Source organism: Acomys minous (genome assembly GCF_964271855.1).
Source record: "Acomys minous genome assembly, chromosome: 9".
Taxonomy (NCBI): domain Eukaryota; kingdom Metazoa; phylum Chordata; class Mammalia; order Rodentia; family Muridae; genus Acomys; species Acomys minous.
Window position 1 is genome coordinate 1,544,691 of NC_140490.1, and position 22,787 is coordinate 1,567,477.

The following is a 22,787-nucleotide window of genomic DNA, read 5'->3' on the forward strand; positions in this document are numbered from 1 at the left end:
CAGGAGGCAGAGGTAGGTGGATCTCTGTGAGTTCGAGGCCAGCCTTGTCTACAAAGCAAGTTCCAGGACAGCCAGGGCTACACAGAGAGAAACCCTGTTTCAAAAAACAAAACAAAATAAGACAGAACAAAAGAATGCATACAGACACACAGAGTAATGTGGAAGCATCTCAAGCAAAAAAAGAAACTGAAACATGAGCACCTGACCCGCTGCTCAGATGTGGCCCATAAAGCAGCACAGCCTCCATGTCAGCCCCATACTATGGGGAGTAGGTGCTGCTTCTGACATGGGCTCTGTTGCCCACTCATTTACCACCTTCCCCTGGAGGGGCAGCCTTGCCAGGCCACAGAGGAAGAGGATGCAGGCAGTCCAGATGAGACTTGATAGGCTGGGGTCAAATGGTAGGTGAGGAGGGCTCCCCCTTTCTGAGGACTAGGGGAGAGGGGAGGGGGAGAGGGGGGAAGGGGGGAGGGGGAAAGAGGGAGGGAGGGGGCTACAATTGGGATGTAAAGTGAATAAATTAAAAACGAATAAATGTAAATAGAAAAAGAAACTCAAACATTATGTTGAGCCAAGAAAGACAAAACGAAGAATGCATAGATGATTTCATCCAGCAATGTTCTAGAACATGTGGCATCCATGTTCTGTGATGAAAAGCAGAATGTTTGTTACTTAGGGCTGGGACACGAGGCAGCCTTGTGGAGCAATGGCCCCTTGTCTTCCTGGAAGAGGGGTGTAGCTATACTTGGAGACCCTGCACTGTGTGTCTCAGGGTCCTTAAAATGCACCTTTATGTAACATTATGAAAAAAGGTCATAAAAATAAGAGGAATGTACTGGCTAGTTATTTCTTTCCTTCCTTCCTCCATTTTGATTTTTCGAGACAGGGTCTCTCTGTGTGAACTTGGCTGTCCTGGACTCACTTTGTAGACCAGCTCCGCCTGCCTCTGCCTCTGAGTGCTGGGATTAAAGGCGTGTACCACTAGCTTTGTACTGGCTAGTTTTATGTCAACTTGACAGAAGCTAGAAACACTATGGAGGAGGGGGCCTCAATTGAGAAAGTGCCTCAGCAAGATGGGGTTGTACAAAAAGCCTTCGAGCATTTTCTTAATTGGCGGTTGATGGGGAAGGGCTCAGCCCACTGTGGGTGGTGCCATTTCTGGGCTGGGGGTCCTGGGTTCTATGTGAAGCAGCCTGAGCAAGGCATGGGGAGCAAGCCAGGAAGCAGGGCCCCTCCACGGCCTCGGCATCAGCTCCTGCCTGCAGGTTCCTGCTTTGTTTGAGTTCCTGCCTACCCCGAGTTCCTTCAGTGATGACTCGGAAGTACAAGCTGAAATACATCCTCTTCTCCTTCCTCCTGCCTTTTGGTCCCAGTGTTCCAGTGAGGCAAAGGAAACCGTAACGAAGACAAGGAGTAAGTAGATAAGTAAGTAGGTAAGAGTGCTGCCTCTCTGCGATTGTTGGCTGAGTCATGTTTGCATGTTGGCACACTAATTGCTTTCATAATGCTTGTGTAAGAGGCACTCCTCGAGCAAAGGCCAAGATGGGTGACGACGGCTGTCCCATACTGAGAAATCACACCCTGCTGGGATGTTCAGTGCTTTCTCTTTGAACACAGCCTTGGCTGTAGAGTTGCGTTTTAGGAGGGTAACATTGTGGGTAGAAGTACATTAGGCTTCTATTGCTGCAATAAAACCAAAAAGCAACTCGGGAAGAAAGGGTTTATTCGCCTTACATGGTCTGATCACAGCCCATCATTGAGGGAAGTCAAGACAAGAACTCAAGCAGGGCAGGGACCTGGGGGCCGAAGCTGACGTGCAGACCATGGAGGAACACTGTGTACTGGCTTGCTTCACCTCCCTTACTCAGTTTGCTGTTTTTGTACACTCTGGGACTGACCGCCTGTTTAGGGGTGGGCCTTTCACATCAGTCACTGATCAAGAAAGTCTTGACCCCCATCCCCCCACCCCCACCCCCGCCTCCCCGTGCCGAGGAGGCCACTCTCATGTGTATATATTTTCTCAGTTGAGATTCCTCTTCCCAGGTAACTTTAGCTTCTGTCATGTTGGGAAAAACAAAACAAAACAAAACAAAACAAAACAAAAACCGACAACACAAGAAAGTAGCATAAACAACCTGCTGTTACTTTTAAATGGCCGTCATGAGACACGATGACCAAGGAAGGTACAGAGGAGTTTACTGGAGCTCACACTTTTCGGAGGGTGAGTCCGTGGCCACCATGACAGGTAGCACAGAAGCAGCAGGCAGGCACAACCATGGCACTGGATCAGGAGCTGAAAGCTTACGTCCTTATTAGCAAGAAGAAGGCAGGAAAATAAAGACTGGGATGGCTTGGTTTTTTTGAAACCTTAAAACCCACTCCTGGTGACACACATCCTCCAAGAAGGCCACACCTCCTAATCCTTCCCAAACAGTTCCGCCAACTGATGACCAAGCATCCCAAATACATAACATTCTCACTTAAACCAACACAGAGAGCAAAGGAAAGCCGCTCAGCACCCTCAAGGTATGGAAGCCACCTTTTCCCAAGATCTGGGGCTGGAAAAGCTTCCTGCTCTGTGCCATAGCGAAAAGGGCCATACAGCCTTGAACTAACTTAGGTCGGCCAATAAGAAGGAAGTGTGTGTGTCTGTTACACTCATGGTGCTGTGACAGACACCCGAGCTGGGCAACTTGAAGGAGGGAACACTTATTTTAGCCCCTGGTTTCAGAGGTTAGAGTCTCTGTTCTACTGTGCTGGTCCCATTGCTTCTGGAAGACCATGAGCAAGCAGGGTGGTAGACTACAGTTCTTCACCTCTAATGGCCAGGGACACTAGGGGCATGGTTTATCTTTCCTTGACACACACTGTCTTGTCGCTGTTCTCTTGCCATGAGGCCACACCATGAACAAGGCAACTTAGAAAATAAACATTTAGTTGGGGGCTTATTTACAGTTTCAAAGAGTTAGTGTACTATCATGGCTTGGAGTGTGGCAGCAGCAGGCAGGCAGGCATGGCCCTGGAGCAGTAGCTGAGACTCACATCGAATCTGCAAGTTGAAGGCAGGCAGAGAGAGACTAGACTTTGCTTAGGCTTTTGAAACTTCAAAACCCACCCACGCTGGGCTGTGGTGGTGCTCACCTTTAATCCCAGCACTTGGGAGGCAGAGGAAGGCGGATCTCTGTAAATTCAAGGCCAGCTCGATCTACAAAGCGAGTCCAGGACAGTCAAGGCTACACTGAGAAACCCTGTTTCAAAAAGCCAAAACCACCACCACCACCACCACCACAACAAAAAACCCCCAAAACAAAAATACCGCCCCCCAAAATGGCACATGCCTTTAATCCCAGGCTTTGGGAGGCAGAGGCAGGTGGATCTCTGTGATTTCAAGGCCAGCCTGGTCTACAAAGTGATCAAGACAGACAGGACTGTGGGAACTAGGCCCGACTGGGCTGCCTGCCTGTCTTGCTGTTTCATGTCTTGTTTCTAGCAGCTTCCATGTCTGTGTTTATGTTGGTCAGCTAGTCATGTTTACTGCTCTGAGAACGCACCCCTCCCCTCCTCGGGACTTTTCCTCTTTTGCGCAATCACCTCTTGAGGGATTTCACCTGTGAGTGGCATGCCTGTTTTGCTGCCTGTAAGAAGGCTCTTTGGACACTAAATAAAAGCTGCTGCTGCTGCTGCTGCTGCCGCTGCTGCTGCCGCTGCTGCTGCCGCTCTCTTAGCACGAAGGACCTGCTGTTTTAGTGTGTGTGTGTGTGTGTGTGTGTGTGTGTGTGTGTGTGTGTGTGTGTGTGCATGTGCGTGTTAAATCCACAGCCCCTCGCTCTTGACTCAGTACCGCAGTGGCATGGGTGCCACAAGGACTACACAGAGAAAAACTGTCTTGAAAAACCAAAACCAAGCCAAGCCAAACCAACCAAACAAAACCACCTCGCCCCCGCCCCCCAGTGACACACCTCCTCAGATAAGGCCATGACTTCTAATCCTTACCTAACAGTTCCACTCTAGGGACCAAGCATCCAAACATAGAAGCCTATGGGGGCCATCCTCACTCAAACCACCATATACCACTTGTGACATATTTCACTAAGCCCCACTTCCTGTCTCCTACTACCTCTAGTAAGGCCGTCCCACCATGACTCTGTCATGCAATCCTTTCCACAAAGCTCTGCCTCTGAACACTGCTGGATCAGGAACCAAGTCTTTAACACAGACTCTTCTCAGGGGACACTTAGTGTCCAAACCTTAACCGTAGAATAGGGCAACCCCATACTTCCTGTTACCCTTCCTACTTCCCCCAATTTCATAGCTATTCTCTCCAAGGCTTATGACTTGGGCACATGTATAGATTCCTGTGAGGTCCACAGTTACTTGTAATTTCCAGTTCGGGGCCAGCCTGGTCTACAGAGGAAGTCCAGGAGAGCCAGGACTATAAGAGAAACCAAACCAAACAAAGATTACTACTGCAAACACAGAAACCTCTTGGAGGAGATTGAGAACTGTTGTCCTACAATATTCTTTGTGCTTGGAGGATCCTCACTCAAGGAGCAGTTCCCTCCCCTCCCAAAGCGTTGTATAGCTGGGATGACATGTGTGCGCTCTCCCACACGGGAGCCCTGGAGTTTGAATGAGAGTTGATTCAGATAAGTCCATGGCTTTTCTGTTACCACCCATTCTTTAAATACTCTACTCCTGCTTCCTCGGGCAGTGGCTGAACGACTATGAGCCTCCTGGGACGAGGCTGGGTTGTTGTCTCCTTGCTAAGGACTGGACTTGGCACTGATCAGAACGCCAAGCTGGTTTCCCACCTGGATTGAACAGGGGCTGAGTGGTATTCTGCTGTCACTTGGCAGCACCTGCCGACAGGTGACAAGGAAAAAGAATAAAACAAAGAAAAAAAAATGAGTTGGGCTGCTAAGAGACTCTCTAGATGTTGACAAGATGGTGCCAGCTCCAGTTCCTGTACAGCCCTTTAAAACTGCTCAGTACTGCCTTCCCTTCGTCCTTTGCCACTGGCAACACCTGGTCTGGGCAGAGGTATTTCTCAGGAGTGTATCCCAACTGCTTTGGGGGTTTTTCTGAGACTAGATGCTTTATGGGATTTCTCCTATGGGTCATCAGTGCCTAGCTGGTAGCGTGTAGTTATTTATGTGAGGTGGAGGGTCTGATCACTAAGGGGTGTGGAGGCAAACTGATAGACACTTTGAACCGAGGAGGAAGAGGAGGAAGAGAGTGTGGAAAGGCAGATCGAAGGGGCACGCGTCAGCCAGTCCTTTCCCCACAGCATTCGGCTCCATCTATACAAGTAGAAGCAGGAACGTAGTGTATACTGCAAACAGTCCTGTGTTTTGAGAGAGTTAATGTAAGTCCCAGATAACAGAGGGAGCAGTGTGAACACAGGGCACAGGTGGCTCGCTGCTCGTAACGGCCCTCCAAACGGTCAACTAGACCGAATGTTTTCCTTATTGCCTTGTTTCTGGTTGGCTGATTTGATTCGCCCTTTGCCCTCGTCAGAACGAGTGTGTTCTCCAGCAGTCTACAGCTGTGAGGTGTTCTCCACAGCTTACCCAGTAGAACTTTCTGTGACGACAGAAGGGAGCCGTAGGCACAGTAACTCATTCATTAGACTCACACAAGGACATTCAGTGCTAGGAGTGTGACGAGTGTGGCTGAGGAACTACTTTTGCGGGGTTTTGGCTTTTTCCCCCCCATTTTTTGAGTCAGGGTTTCTCTGTGTAGCCCTGGCTGTCCTGGACTGGCTCTATCGACCAGACTAGCCTCAAACTCACAGAGATCCGCCTCCCTCTGCCTTCCCGAGTGCTAGGGTTACAGGCGTGCGCCATTGCGCCTGGCTGAGGAACTACTTTAAAAAAAAAAGGTTTACTTTTATTTTATGTGTTGGGTGTTTTGCCTCCTTGTCCTATCTGTGTGTGTGCAGTACCTGAGGAGGCTGGAAGGGAACATCAGATTCCCCCAGAACTGAGGTGGACCCCCGTCTTTCAGAAAAGTAGTTTTCGCATGCCGAATAATCCTGGCCACAGTAGAATGGATTCCTGTCATTGGCCCACGGGCCTGTGCCTTGTCGCTGCACGGCCTCCCGGAATGGACCTGACAGGGTGTCCAGTGAATCAATCAAAGACAGATACACACAGGTGGGCGGGGCCCGTAAATGGAGAAAGCACAGCATCCTGGAAGCTTTAGGAGTTTATCATGTACAGGGACCAGGGAGAAGGGTTATTGTGAACAGCTGAACAAGGGAGCAGGTTTAATAGATCTCGGAAGGAGCAGTTCGTGAAGGGGAGACATCTTCAGGCTGTGAGGGGAGCAGCTGTAGGGTGGAGTGGGGTGGGGCGGGCCTACGGTGGAGATTACAATCCTCCCACCGACCAGAGAACGTTTACTGATTCCCTGAGCCTGGGGTGTGGTGGCATTTGCCATTTTCCCATTGATCTGAGGCTTGGGGTCCTTGACGTGGCCACGTCAATGTCAATATCACACATCCTCTCTCTCTCTCTGGACTTCACTGACTCAGGGCCTCCTCCACTCACCACAGACCAGTCAGTGAGTGCTCACACAATAATGTAACTTTAAAATAAAATTTAACTGACTGAAGCCATGAAAAATTTAATGTTCAATCCCCTACCCATCTTAGGCACTCTGTATCCACAAGCGGCCATGGCTGCTCTGTTGGATGGGTTCCAGTAGCCCAAATGTCTACCGGCTGCAGAAAGTCTCAGACTGACTGGACATGTCTCCTGATCCGTTTTACACAACTGGCTAGTGTGAGCAAACGTCAAGGCAAGTTTAGCATGTCTTTCTGCCTTCAAAGCCTTGAATAGTTTTCACACTTCCATCGGCAGCAGCTAGTGGGTGATGAGCTGATTTTGTGGGTTGCTGCCAGCATTAAAAATGAACCGTGCTTTGTAGAAGTTTTATTTCGTTTTTTTTGCTCACTGGCTCATTGGCTCACTTGCTCACCCCCCCCCCACTGGCTTTCTAATTTGTGGTCTTTATGTCACAGGGTTGCAATAAGAAAAACAAACAAACAAACAAAGAAACAAAACAAAGTCTTTACAATCTTGTGATAAGCAAAAAAAGTTTGAAAAGCCGGGGGTCTGGGTGTGAACCTGGGCTCCTGAACTGACCTTATTTTGGTGTCTTTGAAATCACCTCTCAACGGTCTTTGATGCAAGTTCCACTAACTATTGCTGGTTGTACCTAAGACATAGCTTTTCCTTTTCTTTTTCCCTTTCCCATTTCCGCCTTTGCTCGACCGAACCATCTTCCTGTACCAACAGCGATCCCTTCCCTTTGCCCGGACTTCCGATTAGCTTCGAGGAGGACGGATGGGCGCCCTTCTTTGACCTTTCATAGAATGCGCGGGTACCGGTTGGCAGGGTCATTATAATACTGCTGTTTAGTCGCTCGTTTATGGCAGGCGCCTTTCACTTATTTCTGCATTTCAAGCCAGAAGAGTAGTCTCTGGAACAAACGAGGCATCCACACAAATGACTAGTCAAAGACTGAAAAAAGAAAAACTAAAAAGAACGAAGGACCAAATCAGCGGGGCTGATCACAGACGTGCCACGCAGACTCCGACCATCAGGGGGCGCCCGCGCAGGCGGCCCCTTGTGCGCAGGCGCGCCGGGAGGCGGCCGCGGCGGCGGCGGCGGCGGCGGCGGCGGAGGCCGCGGGGTGGGGGCGGGGGCGGGGAAGTGAATGGTTTTACCCAGAGGGCCGTGCGCCGCCTTTCTCCGCTGGCCCCGGCGCGCCCGGCAGCTCCTCCTCCCCGGCCATGGCGTTCACGTTCGCGGCCTTCTGCTACATGCTGGCGCTGCTGCTGACCGCCGCGCTCATCTTCTTCGCCATCTGGCACGTGAGTAGCCGGGGCGAGCGGGGGGAGAGGGGAAGGAGGGCGGACGGCGGCGCAGCCTCCTGCAGCTCCGGGCCGGCGGCTGGCTGCGCGGGGCCCGGGCGAGCGCGCGGGGCGGGGCGGGGCGGGGCGCGCGCGCTGCGGGACGTGGCGAGGATGCACGGGGGCCGTGGACGCGGAGGCTGCGCGCTCACCCCGGGCGTGGGGTCCCCGTGTTGCCGCCGACCCAGGCCGCGCTCTGCTCCGCTATTCGCGAGCAGGGCTGGGCTGAGCGGGCGGGCGGGCGCCGCGTCCCCTGTCGCGGAGGAGGGTGGGTGGGTGGGTGCCCAGTGCGTACGGAGCGGCCACTCTTCGCCGCGAAGTTTCCCGAATTTTTCACCCTTGAGTTACAGATGGCCTTTTAAGGCGTCTTCGGGGCACGGCTAAAACCAGATTGTTAAATAAGCTACTTCAGCCAGATTTTCCAACTCCGCTTTGCAGCGCTTGGTGGGCGGTTTTCCTGGCAGAACGGCACCGGGCCTCGGATAGCAGTTCCTGGTGAACTTTGAGGCTGCTTGGATTGATCACTTCGTTGGCCACATTTCCAAGTCCCCTCCCCTTCTCCCCCCCCCCCCCATCCCCCCAAATAAGTCATACTTGGATCGCGAGGAGACAGACAGCCCTTCCGAGCCACCTCTGTGGTCTGGGATGCTTGCTTTAGTAGAGAGAGTTTTAATTTGGTTTCGAAGCTCCTCAGAAGCCTTCAGCTCCTCATGTCGCTGCAGGGTGGACGTACATTCTCGCTGTGCCCTGTTCCTAATGACAGTTCTATTTGAGGCCGAGGATTTGAGTGTCTTTACCGCGTAAGCATGGAGAGTCTCATCTGGAGATCAGCAATCCTTAAACGTTGGGTTCATCTGTCTCTGCCCTCCCAGTACCTGCTGGAATAGTGGGTATTATTTGGATGGTGGGGCGGGCTCACCTCCATGGAGCTACCACGCCACGTTCCATCACCGTCGTGTGCGTGACTCAATGGCAGCAGTACCATGTGCAGAAGTCTCAGAACTGGGGTGGTAGATACATCACGGGTCCCTCCCGCTCACAGTGCGAGCGTACTCATTTTTAGAGCCTGTCTGCGTGTGCCGTGGGGAACGCTGGTGTAGGCCGTCAGAAAACACTGCTGCCTCACAACGCCCCTTAGTAAGAAACACCTGGAAGAGCATCTTCTGCCCTTTGGTGGAAGGACAGGATGGCGGCTGAGCAGTGTGAGCTGGCCCCACCGTGGCTTCTGAGGAGGCTGAAGGGTCTGTCTGTCGTTTGCCCCGCTTACAGGTGCCCTCTGGGATGGTGGAGAGCCATAGAAGAGTGCTGGGTGCTTTGCTTGCATTTCCACATTCTGTGTTTTGGTTTCAGAAAAACAACCACCACCACCTGTAATTAAAAAAAAAAAAAGGGTAACTTCATTAGAAAGGAACGTGTCTAGGTGAAATGGATAATTTTAAGTCCTGTTACAGACTTGAACATTTTTGTACCGCAGATCAGTGAAGAGCATTAGACTCAGGGATTCCTTAGTTTAGTTAATTACTGGAGTTTTTTGGAAATAATTTCAAGTATATGCTGACTGTACGCTATTAGAGAAGATCCCTGGAAACCAACTGAAAGGAACTGTCTAATCATGGAGGTTAGTTTTGATGAGGGATGTGCTCACCTGGTTAGGACCTGCCTGGTACGTACCACCGCCCCCCCCCCCCCCAGTACCGCAGCAATCCCTCAGACTGCGCTTGCTGGAGTGTGAGGCCAGCACGGGGAAGTGGTGTCAGGGTGACTGGAAGCCCCGAATTCCTACATTTGATCCTGAGTTACATAAAGTCCTGCTCCAAAAAAATAGTTTTATGTTAACTTACAGTTAATTTGAGTCTAAATTACTTGCTAAATGCAAGTAGTGGTACTGTTGCATTAGGGTTACTAAAGTGTGTATCCCATAAATGTGATGTAGCCGATTGTTAATATTCACAACTGGTCAAAGCTTATTCCCTTTAAACCACACATTTATACTTTTAACATTTATTGTGTTGGGAATCAGTGACACAGGAAATCCCTTTTGTTGACTTCTGTACATTTAAAATTTTTAGCCTAGTTTTTTTTTTTAAAGCTCCCTTCTGTTAAGTAATGTGCTGCACATTAGTCCATACTTTAGACCCTGAGCCATGGTAATGGACATAATGAAATCTTTGCTGCCATGTATAATAAATATATATATATATGTGTATATATATATATATATACACATAATTTTTTTTTAACTTGAGATGATTTTATTTTTGTAACCCTAGAAGTAGAGGATGAAATGCTTAAAAGTCACGTGGCAGCTGGGGAATACTGGGGGATTTTATGGTGCCTTAGTGCCGCTCCTTGCTGCTCTTCCTCCTCTTCCACGTGTGAGCGGTGAGCTTCTGTAAAGTCCATTTTCAGGCGGGTGAAAAGGTGACATGTAAACTGTCTTGCTGACTCGGCACCTGGGTGAAGCCCCATTTCTGCTGCTGCTGGAGTCCCGGGGTGTCCCCGTGGCTTCTGGGATCCCGGGGATATCCCTGCAGCTTCAGCCTTCCAACTGGCACCAGACAGACATCACAGTTCTGGCAGCGGCACAAACTGTGGTTGGGCAGGGTGCCTTCTACTTTTTACGGTTACGTTTTTAAACTAATTATTATTATTATTATTATTTTTTGGCGGGGTGGGTTGAGGGATTTGAGACATGGTTTCTCTGTGTAGCCTTGGCTGTCCTGGACTCACTTTGTAGACCAGGCTGGCCTCGAACTCACAGCGATCCACCTGCCTCTGCCTCCCAAGTGCTGGGATTAAAGGCGTGCGCCACCACCTGGCGTATTTTTTTATATTTTAAAATTTTAAATGTAATTATCATGCCCCTTTGTCCCCTCTCCTTTCTCCATCTCCTCCAGTGTCCCACCCCCTCCCAAGCCCCTGGCCTCCTTGGATATTACATTTTAATACCAGTTATTTGCTTTTTTTCCCCTTCTATTTCTGTGTAGAGTTTTTAATCACAGAAGGCTGGGGTATTTTATACACATCTAGAGATTAAGAAAAGCCTGTGCTCTTCCGAAACTAAGAACTTTAGCTAAAAAGTGAGCACGGTGAAAGCTAGAAATGTGTAACTCTTGCTCACCCATGATAGTGGGGGTGCACATCTAAAGACGGGAGAGGTAGGCGTGGCCTGTGGCACCAGCCAAAGCAGGTCCCCACACACCCTTTGCTTTGACTTATGCCACCTGAGTTAATGCTGCCAGGTGGTGCGCATCCCTGCCTTGGGTTCTTTGTGCGTTTTAACTTTGAAGGCCTGTGTAAGGCCGCTGAGCCACGTGTGTAAGGCCGCTGAGCCACGTGTGTAAGGCCACTGAGCCACGTGTGTAAGGCCACTGAGCCACGTGGGCGGGAGTAGCCTTGGCGGTGGGAGTGGTGGAAGAGTCCGCGGTGGAGTCCCTGAGCGCTGTGCCGAGGGAGAAGGCTGTGAAGATAATTAAAACTGCTCGTTCTCCCCGAGGCCCACACAGCCCACCGGGGCACACGGGCGTGCGTGTAGACACAGCAGTCCAGAGTGAGAGATGGCATGCTGGCAGGCCGCGTAGACAGTATCTCCACCCAGCGGAGCCCGGGAACAGCCACAGGAACAGCCACAGGAAGAGTGGAGGGAAACTTTGCGTAAATAGCTTCAGGGGAGGAAAAGCTCACATGACATAGAGAGAGCAACCTCACTGGAAGCACCGGGTAAACCGAGGCTGCGGTCACTGTGGTCATGGTGATACCTTTTCAGGTGTCTACTGTGTGAATTGGTGCTAAAGTGTCCTTACGCTTTTGTCTTACTCCGAGATGTCTGGCTGGGGCAGGCTTGTTGCTGTTAAACCTGAGTGGTCTTAACTGTTGTGATTTTACTTTTAGATCATAGCATTTGATGAGCTGAAGACTGACTACAAGAACCCTATCGACCAGTGCAACACCCTCAACCCTGTAAGTCCCGGCCGAGCCTTGTCTGCAGATTTTAAAACACTGTTTGCTTTTAACTTGATATAACTTGAAAACGGCCCCAGTGTTCTCAGTAGCATGATAACCTCGGAATGTTTTGAAGTAGGCAGAATTAAAAAAAAAAAAAGAAAGAAAAAGAACTTTCTCTCGCCACACTTGACTGTTCTGTTGTTAATTCCCAGTGATCTTGTCAGCTGCCATACTAACATTCTTCCAATCTGCTTCTTACATTGTCGGCCAAAGACAGTTGAAAAGGTCAAAAAGATTAAAAGAGTCAAAATTGCACTAAAGGTGTGTACTGCTCTTCAGTTGAATGTTCTCGTGCCCCATCGTCCCGCGGGGAGGGCCAGGGCGGCCGCGCCTGTGTTGCTCACACTGCTTGTCCATGACACTTCACGGTTTATGCAAATGTTTGCTTGCTGGCCCAGTCAAGTAGGGAAAGCTGTTAAATGCTAATGCATTTTTTTCCGTTATAGCCATAGGCACATCTATATTAAATTATTTAGCACAGTGTTTGACAGTTGGCCAATATAAAATGACATTGATAGTGGGGGACAGCGACACGTGGGCTGTCGTGTGGGCGTGGCCGCCATGTCTAGTGTCACCTCTGGTTGTGTGTCTGCGAGAATACGTGGGCTCACACAGCTGCCCTCTCTCGGCCTTTGTTTTGGCCCCGTGCTTGGATCATGGAGTCTTGTTTGTGGTGATGCTATCTTTTGGCCTCAAGACGTCAGAATTTTGTAGCTAGCAGTTTGTATACATGTGTCTATGTGGTTATTCCTAGTATATTGTATTGACCTCAGATTTCTAAGACAGGCCTGTCTAACCCTGGTCTGTGGTAGATTTATTGATAATGTAGCTCCATTGTGGTTTGGGTTGGTTCTAGATACATATTTGGCATCTGAAGGGCTCTTCTCTAGTCTGTGGGATTGATTTTGCCTGATAGGTCGGAATCTAAAGAGTTGTTTGTGGTAAAGCAACAGGTGAGTCGTAGGAAGCAGCTGTAGTGCGGGACAGCAAGGAGACCAGAGCAGCCCTGTTCTCAGCTCTGACTCGAAAAAGCCCTCCTAAGCCAGTTAGCACTTCATCCTTGGCTCCCAGGCCAGTGTGAGTGGCGCACTGGGTCTTCACTTCGTGTAGAGAACCTTTGTGGTAAAACTCCGTGTAGGAGCAATCCCAGATTTCAGGTCCCTGCTTACAGGAGTAAAATGAGAAGATGCTTTGTGGTTGCAAAGGAACAGGTGAGCGCTATAGAGCATTGCCTCAGCTGCTAAAACTGGTTGTCAACAAGTCCGGAAGCTGGGATCTTTTGGTTTGTTAATAGTATTTTGTGTTATTTTAGATAGTCAAGCGATGAGCTTACTAGGCAGACTCACTTGAGCACTTCCTGGTGCCAGGCTCTGCACAGAAGCATTTCCTTCAGGTAGGCGAGTAGTCATTCTCATAAGTAGGACAGTTAGTTGAGTTGCTTTAAGAGGTCCATGTATGGGGCTGGAGAGATGGCTCAGAGGTTAAGAGCACTGGCTGCTCTTTCAAAGGTCCTGAGTTCAATTCCCAGCAACCACATGGTGGCTCACAACCATCGATAGTGAGATCTGGTGCCCCCTTCTGGCGGGCAGGTGTACATGCAGGTAGAACACTGCATACATAATAGACCAAGGCTAATGTCAGAGCGGTTAAGGCAGAGACCATAGTTGTGAGCTAAACAGCCTGGTTTTGGATGTTCAAACTGTGTTTTTCTAATTCATCTAACTTTAAGAGGGACAAATGTCATTGTAGCATATAGTGTGTGATTTTTGGCTTCTCTCAATGAAAAGAAACTCATGCTGAGAAAAGGCAAGTGTTTGAGACGCCTGCAGCTGGGGGTGGTGGTTCTAGCTCGGGAGCTGCGGATTGGCTAGGGTGCCGATAATTGGCTGAACAGCAGAGCATCTGACAGTTTTCCCTATTTAAATCTGTTTTACAGTTCTGCCAAAGTATGGGGGAAGACAAGTATGATTTTTAAAATGTAAACTTGATAAGAGAATATAGTTCTTTGTGTTCAGTACAAATCATTTCAGCCATGTTTGCATGAAGTGTTTTTCCTGAATACTAGGATTTATATGATCTTTGGGTTGTAAATAGAATGAGTTTTGTGGTAATTGAGTGAGTGATTGAAGAGTTCTGATTTTTAGCCACACCTTTAATCCTAGCACTTGGGAGGCAGAGGCAGGTGGATCTCAGAGTTCAAGGCCAGCCTGGTCTACAGAGCAAGTTCCAGGACAGCCAAGGCCATATAGGGAAAACCTGTCTCAAAAACAAAGCTTTCATTTTTGTGAGAAGTACTCACAGCTGTTTCTGGACATTTTTGAGGCATGCGGTGCAGTTTGACTCTTACTGGAGGGTGAGAAGCTGCGGGGCCTGTGGACGTGCGCTCTCCAGGACAAGGCTGGGATGGATGGGCCGTGTGGTTCTCAAGTCTCTCCCACCTCGCTCCAGTGCAGTTGTAAAGCGGGTACTTTTGTGAGGTCTCAGGCTTTAGGGCTGAAGTAGGCTTGTCACAGTTTAAAGCAGTATCCTGTCCTGTCTTTTAAACTGGAGTTAAGAAAATAGTTCCAGGGGCTGGAGAGATGGCTCAGTGGTTAAGAGCACTGGCTGCTCTTCCAGCGGTCCTAAACTCAATTCCCAGCAACCACATGGTGGCTCACAACCATCTATGAGATATGGTGCCCTCTTCTGCCATGCAGATGTACATGGAGGCAGAGCAGTGTGTACACAGTAAATAAATAAATAAATAAATCTTTAAAAAAAAGAGAGCAGTTTCAGTGTGGCTTGTACTGCATGTTTTCCTTGGTCTATTCTGGTTGCAGTTACTGAGTTTTAAGGATCTCTTTTGGACATTTTCTTGCTTATAGAAATTTGGCCTTAAAATCATACATGTCTGTATCGTTTATATATGCATATGTATACAATGCATATGTGGAGCTTATCTTAGTTAGGTATCATATTGCTTACATTTGTAGAAAATATCGCGTTAGTGACTTATTTGGCTCTACTGGGACTTTATTTAAAATTGTGCCCATTAAAAAGCTGGTGCTGGGGCTGAGGATACAGCCCAGTGAAAGAGTGCTTGGCTAGAGTGTGTGGCCATGGGTTTGACTTCCAGGGCTGCTGAGGGTTAGTCGGCCACATGGCTGTCAGCTGGAAAAATGTTTTGGGAGCATTAGAAGGTGTGCTGGGTCACGCAGGGCGGCTGTGTCACCTCCGCAACCGTGCTAAACCCAGAAGGACACTATTCACACAGTCCTCACCTGCTGGGAAGCCAGTTGGTAAATCGGTCTTTGCAGCTGGGACTTAGGGGTTTTGGCTGGAATTGGCTTTAGATAGTTTTGATATTTTATTTAACAACTCATCAGATTAGACTGAACCATTTAGGATAAAAAAGGTGATTTAAAACAAATCATTAAGTCTTTTACATTTTATAGAAAGCATATATATCATTTGAATTAATTTTTCCTCACTATTTGTCAAAAGGCGTATTGCCTTTGAGTTTTGAGGTTCTGCTGTCTTCTGCCTTGTAGCGTTTTTTGGATAGGCAGACGTAGAGGACTGCAAAGCCTACGTAACAGCGGGAACTCTGGGGCCCGGCAGTTTCTTTCATGGTTAAGAATTGCGTCTTTTCCCTCCTACATTGCAGAAAGTGTGTCTCTTGCATTGTGTGCCTCAGTGTCCTCCCCAGCAGTGCTGACATGTTGGCTGGTCGGCTTTCCATTGAACAACGTGCTAAATACTGTATATGAAGCATTCTTGGTTTTCTTAAATTTAAAACACATAAACTTAAAAATTGGAGTTTGTTTTATGGATTTTTTTTATCATGTTGCATGTGCTCAGATTATTTCATTTTTGTGTTATTATTGCTGAATGATGGAAATAAAAGCACTGTACTTGACTTATAAGTATTTTTGAGCAATCTGGGTGGTAATTACAGCTTAAGTTGCTGTTGTAAGAATTTGAGTTTTACATTTCTCATCTTACTATGCTAATGAAAGCTTCCTATCCTCTGCCCAGTGTGCAGACAGCACACAATAGCATCTCTAGTAAAAAGCCAGTGTGCAGACAGCACACAGCAGCATCTTTAGTAAGAAGCCAGTGTGCAGGCAGCACACAGCAGCATCTTTAGTAAGAAGCCAGTGTGCAGGCAGCACACAGCAGCATCTTTAGTAAGAAGCCAGTGTGCAGGCAGCACACAGCAGCAGCATCTCTAGTAAGAAGCCAGTGTGCAGACAGCACACAGCAGCATCTCTAGTAAGAAGCCAGTGTGCAGACAGCACACAGCAGCATCTCTAGTAAGAAGCCAGTGTGCAGACAGCACACAGCAGCATCTCTAGTAAAAAGCCAGTGTGCAGGCAGCACACAGCAGCATCGCTAGTAGAAAGCCAGTGTGCAGGCAGCACACAGCAGCATCTCTAGTAAAAAGCCAGTGTGCAGGCAGCACACAGCAGCATCTCTAGTAAAAAGCCAGTGTGCAGGCAGCACACAGCAGCATCTCTAGTAAAAAGCCAGTGTGCAGGCAGCACACAGCAGCATCTTTAGTAAGAAGCCAGTGTGCAGACAGCACACAGCAGCATCTCTAGTAAGAAGCCAGTGTGCAGGCAGCACACAGCAGCATCTTTAGTAAGAAGCCAGTGTGCAGACAGCACACAGCAGCATCTCTAGTAAGAAGCCAGTGTGCAGGCAGCACACAGCAGCATCTTTAGTAAGAAGCCAGTGTGCAGACAGCACACAGCAGCATCTCTAGTAAGAAGCCAGTGTGCAGACAGCACACAGCAGCATCTCTAGTAAGAAGCCAGTGTACAGGCAGACCACAGCAGCATCTTCGGCAGATGAGCAGCCGTCAAGCCTGGCAGTGTGATAACGCTTCTGTCTCTCTTGCAGCTTGTCCTTCCAGAGTACCTCATCCATGCTTTCTTCTGCGTCATGTTTCTCTGCGCAGCAGAGTGGCTCACACTGGGGCTTAATATGCCCCTCTTGGCATACCATATTTGGAGGTAATATTTAAATACACTCAAGATATTTCCTTAAGTAAATTTTATTTTGCTGTGGTCGATACAGTCATCTTTGATACTTTTATGTCTACAAGAAGGTTGACAGTGTTGACTCAGCGCCGGGCAGTACGCAGGTCACTCTTAGTGCTCTGCGCTGCTTCTGTCACTGTTCCTCAGAGGAGCTCAGGCAAGTACCACACATGGCTGGTGTGGACAGCTAAGGGAATCCTCATGCATGTATGGATGTGTGAATTCACACAAATTAATATATAACACTGGTAGCCCTCAGAACATTTTCTGAGCCCAGATTCAAGTCATTAACCTGAGACCTTCAACCTCTATCAGCTTAGATCGGTTTTGCCTATTTTAACCTTCATGTAAGTCAAATTTTATAATATGTGCCTTTTTCATATTTATAATTTTAAAGCATTTAGCTATCTTATAGATAAGAACCAGGTAACAAATGCTTATATAGTTAATGTCTGACCTGATAGAGGATTTTTTTTTTCCTCCGTCCCCATAAGCTGAAAGCTTTGTTTTAAATGGGCATATCAGAATCTTGTATCTCCCACTTTCAGGAAATACATAAAATAATTATTTCGATGTAAAGTGCTATTATGTCTGTAACTGAATAAGTTTTCAGAAAGATTGTACTCAGGTTTAGAGGTAGAAAGAGAAGGAACGCGAAGCAAGTGTGGACAGTGCACAGCTTAGAGACTGTGGGTGAATGGCCCTGCCCTTCTGGCACTGTAAAATTATGTTGAGATAAAAAGTTAAAAGAAAACAGCTTGGGCTGGAGAGATGGCTCAGCATTAAGAGCACAGCTGTTGTTCTGGGAGACCTGGGTTCAGTTCTCAGCACTCTCGAGGTGGCTTACAACTAACTGTAACTTGTGTCTCAGGGGTTCAGATGCCTTTTTCTGGCCTCTGTGGGCACTGCCTATGCATGGTGCACATGCATATATGCAGGCAGCATATACTCGTACACATAAAATAAAAACAAATCTTTAAAAAACAAAACAAAAAGCAAATACCTGCTTACTCCTGTTTTTATTGGATTTCTGAAATCCAAGGGATCAGATGTGATTTGTATAGCTGTCCATCCTTACTTAGGGTCTTTAGTTTTAAAATTAAGATGGTAAAAGTAAGAGAGATTGTGTCTGTAAGCAAAGGTGTGCCCTGTGTCTGGAACACCGCTCTCTGTAGCAAACGCTGGAGAAGAAAAACCCCTCCCCACTCGAGGGACGGTCCCTCCCCACCCGACCGCCTTGCCCTTCCCTCATGCTAATGGCTGTGTCTGTCGCAGGTACATGAGTAGACCGGTGATGAGCGGGCCCGGACTCTACGACCCGACGACCATCATGAATGCAGACATCCTAGCCTACTGTCAGAAGGAAGGATGGTGCAAACTAGCTTTTTACCTTCTAGCCTTTTTTTACTACCTATACGGGTAAGTTTGAAACGTGACGTGAAAGTGTGATTAGGCTTTGTGCCTAACTGTACTGACTTCCGGTCGCTACACCTTGCGGGAGTCGAGGCAGAGTGGCAGCAGGCCCTCACACTCCAGCGTGAAGTCAGCGTTAGGGCGCTGGCCAGGGCGCTGCTGGCACAGAACAGTCCTTGTGCCCATGATCTACTGAGAGGACAGGGTTGCATGAGTTTGTACAAGTGTATGGGCATATCATATTTGGATTAATATTTGGATAAACCTTAAATGGCTTTATCATCTTCCCAGATAGTATTGAACTTCTCACCTTATTGTTTGTATAAACTGTCCTGCCCTTGATCTTCCGGCTGGCTTGATCTGAATGAGATGAGTGAGGCAGGGCGGTGTCACAGGTGCTGAGCTCACTTTTCTTCTTTAGGCCTTCTCAGCTTCTGCACTGGACCGTTCTTCATTGCGGACACTGTTTTATAGGTTGGGTAGTCAGCAGCTCCTTTGGCCTTTAACTGCAAGATTCTAGTGGTACCCAGTCCCTCCCAGTTACGAGAACCATAGATAGATATCTCTAGGTGTTGCCAGCTGCCCCAGTATTGTGAGCAACGTTCTAGGAATAGTAAATAAAACCAGGTCAGCCAGGTGTGGGTGCCTGTCTGTAACTGTAAGGTGTGTGGAGGTAAGCGTGCTTGAGAGCATACATGGTGACCCTGCCTCAGGAGACCGGCAGCTGAAACGCGTGTTCAGACCTCTGCGTTGAAGCTAGAAAAGGACGGCTCAGGGTCATGTCAGGAAGTCCTGGCAGGCCTCTCAACACAGCCTGGGCCAATTTATCTCAAATCAACACAACAAATGAGAATGGGACACTGTAAAGTGCAGCAGGAATTTTCTTCATTCTGGATAAGCACACTGCAGAGGTCTTTCCTCTTCATTTTCAAAATATTTTTTAAAGGTTAGTTATGTTGGGCTGGAGAGATGGCTCCGCAGTTACAGGTCCTTGTTTCCCAGCGCCCACATGGAGCCTCCCTGCCATCTACAACTGCAGTTCCAGGGGATTTGATGCCCTCTTCTGGCCTGTGAGGGTCCTGTACATGTGGTGCACAGATGCACATGCAGGCAAAACACCCAAACGCATAAAATAATGAAAACATTCAAAATTAGCTATTACACACAGAGAAACCCTATCTCGGGGGAAAAAAGTTAGCTATTTTAAGTTGACATAATCAAGCTTTTATCAATTTATGTTTATTATCTTTAAGCTTCTGTTCACATTTGAATCATCCAGGTTTCCAGTATAGAAAAAGACAAATGAAAGTTGTGTGGAGGTTGTCTCTTGCGTGCCTGGGGATGAGGTGCAGTGAATAGTTGTGTGGTTTTGGTTGTGACCCTTTAAGGCTGCCCATCTCCAGCTGTGACTAGATTCTGAATGGTGAAATTCTACCTGTTCTTCAGTTTCTCCCAGATTTTCATGTTCATAATTCTTAACTAACTTCTGGGTACTGCTGGAGTGAAGTAGGCACTTAAAATACACTTGCTGAAGGAGAAGGAAAGACATGCGCTGGAGGTGTGTGGCTGTGGTGAGCTGTGGTGAGCTGTGGAGAGCTGTGGTGAGCTGTGGTGAGCTGTGGTGAGCTGTGGAGAGCTGTGGAGAGCTGTGGTGAGCTGTGGTGAGCTGTGGTGAGCTGTGGTGAGCTGTGGTGAGCTGTGGTGAGCTGTGGAGAGCTGTGGTGAGCTGTGGTGAGCTGTGGTGAGCTGTGGTGAGCTGTGGAGAGCTGTGGTGAGCTGTGGTGAGCTGTGGTGAGCTGTGGAGAGCTGTGGTGAGCTGTGGTGAGCTGTGGTGAGCTGTGGAGAGCTGTGGTGAGCTGTGGAGAGCTGTGGTGAGCTGTGGTGAGCTGTGGAGAGCTGTGGTGAGCTGTGGAGAGCTGTGGTGAGCTGTGGAGAGCTGTGGAGAGCTGTGGTGAGCTGTGGTGAGCTGTGGCGAGCTGTGGTGAGCTGTGGAGAGCTGTGGTGAGCTGTGGTGAGCTGTGGAGAGCTGTGGTGAGCTGTGGTGAATGTTCGTCAGCTCATGGACACGAGGCTCTTGTTTTAAAGTTGTCCCTGTGTGTTTAGCTCCTAGCTTTGTTTGGAGGCATCTCTTTATTTTTTAAGTGATTTTATTTTCTGGAAATTTCATACACTATGTTTTGGTCATGTTTCCCCTCCCATGGCTGCTCTGAGTGCCTTTGTGATGTTCTGTTGATGTAAACTTGCCCTTGGTACTTTGTGAGCCTAAATTACATGTTTGCTGCTCCCTCTCGGGGGTGGGCGGTGAAGCCCTTTTGCTGTCCCCATTTCTGTTGCTTAGAGCTGTTTAGTAGGTGGTAATTGGAACAGTCCTCCTTTGGCCACTCCTTTGCATAAAATGGGGCCAGTAACTGGCCTCCAGAGCTGAGTGGGGTCGTGTGCAGGGCCTGACAGGCGTGGCACTGACCAGCTCTCCGGAGATGCTCCAGAGAGTGGTATTTGGGTTGCCTCTCTGAGCTCTGGTCCTCATTGAGTGTTCTGCTTGCTGAAATTGCAGAGGAGATGGGGAGGGAGGCAATAAGCAAAAGTCCATGCAAATTAAAGTCGCACTCGGAACCCGGCAGTGGTCTTTTCTGTGATGCTGTGGTACTGTGTATGAGCTGGCTGTATAAAGTGGCTGTGCCAGGGCTTAATGTTTGTAACAGCTTTTCTCTCTGTTTCAGCATGATCTATGTTTTGGTGAGCTCTTAGAACAACGCAGAAGAATCGGTCCAGTTAAGTGCATGCAAAACGACACCAATGAAGGGATTCTATCCAGCAAGGTCCTGTTTCCAAGAGTAGCCTATGGAATCTGATCAGTTACTTTAAAAATGACTTCTTATTTTTTAAATGTTTCCACACTTTTTGCTTGTGGAAAGACTTTTCATATGTTCTACTTGGATAAAGAATTTAAATGGAATTACGTATAAATTAATATAAAATGCTTACCTCTGGTGTTGACAGGTTGAGCTTGCACTCTTAAGGAACAGCCGTAGCCCTCGAGTGATGCGTTACTTACTGGCTGCCCCCAGCCCATTGGAAGCTCTGTTGAGAGGACTTGTTGGCTCCATGTTGGTTCTATCGAATGCCATCTAAATGCACACTAGCTGTAGATAGGAGGTGCAGCTGCTGAACGGAAGATGTGCATCTGAATCGTGGGAAACATCGTAGGTTTCCTCACTTGTCACTGTAGTTGATTATATATGGGCACAACAGTGAGAAGAGTGGGGTTTCTCTCTGTTGACTTGAACATGGTCCCTATATATTGCATGAGAGGGGGATCCCCCGTTCCCGTCACAGTAATACACTTGCTTTAATTCTTAAGCATAAGTGAAATAAACATGCTGAATTACCTGTAAAGAATGCATTTAAAGCTATTTTAAATGTGTTTTTATTTGTAAGACATTATTTGCTAAGAAATTGGTTATATTACGCTTCCTGTTCTAATCAGTGGTCAAGGTATTCTTAAGAATTTGCAAGTACTTTAGATTTTCAACAATGAACGAGAGAACTGTGTAACCGCCCTGCTGTTCCTTCAGTGCAACACAATAAAACTCTGAAATGAAGATACTTGGCAGTGCGTTGTTTCACATATTACAAACAGCTATTTCTCAGACTCACTCGGTCCATCATAGCAAAGACATACTATTGCCACTTTTAGAATTAAATCATTACAGTGTGTATTAAAAATACTACTTCTGGATCCAAAGACCAGTGGGTTTTGAACAGTCCTCACCTGTCTCTGTGGGCTGCTCCATTGTCCTTTCACTGATTCCAGTCCCTGGGGTGTGTGAGGTCTTACGTGTTGTGGTTTGCTTTCTAAGCAGCCAGCTTTAAGGTAAGCTTGAAGCCGGTTTCTGAATTTGAGGTTTGGTGCTGTTGTGAGGGAGGCATATGTTTGCATGCTTTCATAAACATGCTTTGAGGGTGAAGGCAATTGAACATGCCGTAAATAGTTTAGAAGTTCCTTCAGCAAATGATAAAAGACAGCAGCTAACTTGTAGAGTCCCTAATGATCAGGACAGTGTATAGATGTGTGCTGTCGTTTCCTCTGAGGAGTTCTCACTGTTCTGTTCTTCAGTGCAGTAACCCTTCCTCAGCTTGGGGAGAGATGCCGCCGTCAGATTAGGTGATGGGGTGCACATGTGGAGGAAGGGAGTGAAGAACCAGAGGGGGTGAGCCTCTCACTGAGAATGCTGCCCACCCCGCCCCCGTGGTCTGCAGAGCCCCTCACAGAGAACGCTGCCCACCCCGCCCCCGTGGTCTGCAGAGCCCCTCCTCGCCTCCTCTTTATGCTCTGGACACTGACGACTTACACTTAGAGTAGGTGCAACCAGACATTTTGTTTCTAACCTCCTAAGTATATCACAGCCAGCCCTCACCTTCCTTTC

General features: G+C 48.1%; 1 protein-coding gene and 1 long non-coding RNA gene across 3 annotated transcripts; one reads left to right on the forward strand and one right to left on the reverse strand.

Moving 5' to 3' along the window:
* Positions 1–6,199: 6,199 nt before the first annotated feature.
* LOC311606080 lies at positions 6,200–7,818 on the reverse strand. The gene is made up of 2 exons (XR_014782191.1): positions 7,733–7,818; positions 6,200–7,526 (listed from the first exon to the last, which is right to left on the reverse strand). It is a non-coding gene; the product is annotated as an uncharacterized lncRNA (long non-coding RNA).
* Positions 7,713–21,962, forward strand: CNIH1 (cornichon family member 1). 2 transcript variants are annotated; one of them, XM_084797081.1, is made up of 6 exons: positions 7,713–7,879; positions 11,810–11,878; positions 12,137–12,184; positions 16,808–16,920; positions 18,223–18,366; positions 21,081–21,962. In XM_084797081.1, exons 1-6 carry the CDS (start codon positions 7,799–7,801, stop codon positions 21,106–21,108), a joined length of 483 nt encoding a protein of 160 aa, XP_084653207.1. In that variant the 5' UTR covers positions 7,713–7,798; the 3' UTR covers positions 21,109–21,962. The 2 variants fall into 2 exon arrangements, with proteins under 2 accessions (XP_084653207.1, XP_084653206.1); XM_084797080.1 differs by lacking the exon at positions 12,137–12,184 and having other exon boundaries at positions 7,771–7,879.
* The last annotated feature ends 825 nt before the right edge of the window (positions 21,963–22,787 follow it).

Bases quoted from the DNA above. Each gene is read 5' to 3' on its own strand.
- CNIH1 (XM_084797081.1), top strand. From the start codon at position 7,799: ATGGCGTTCACGTTCGCGGCCTTCTGCTACATGCTGGCGCTGCTGCTG. The intron at 7,880-11,809 runs GTGAGTAGCCGG...TTTTACTTTTAG, and splicing joins TCTTCTTCGCCATCTGGCAC to ATCATAGCATTTGATGAGCT. The intron at 16,921-18,222 runs GTAATATTTAAA...TGTCTGTCGCAG, and splicing joins TTGGCATACCATATTTGGAG to GTACATGAGTAGACCGGTGA.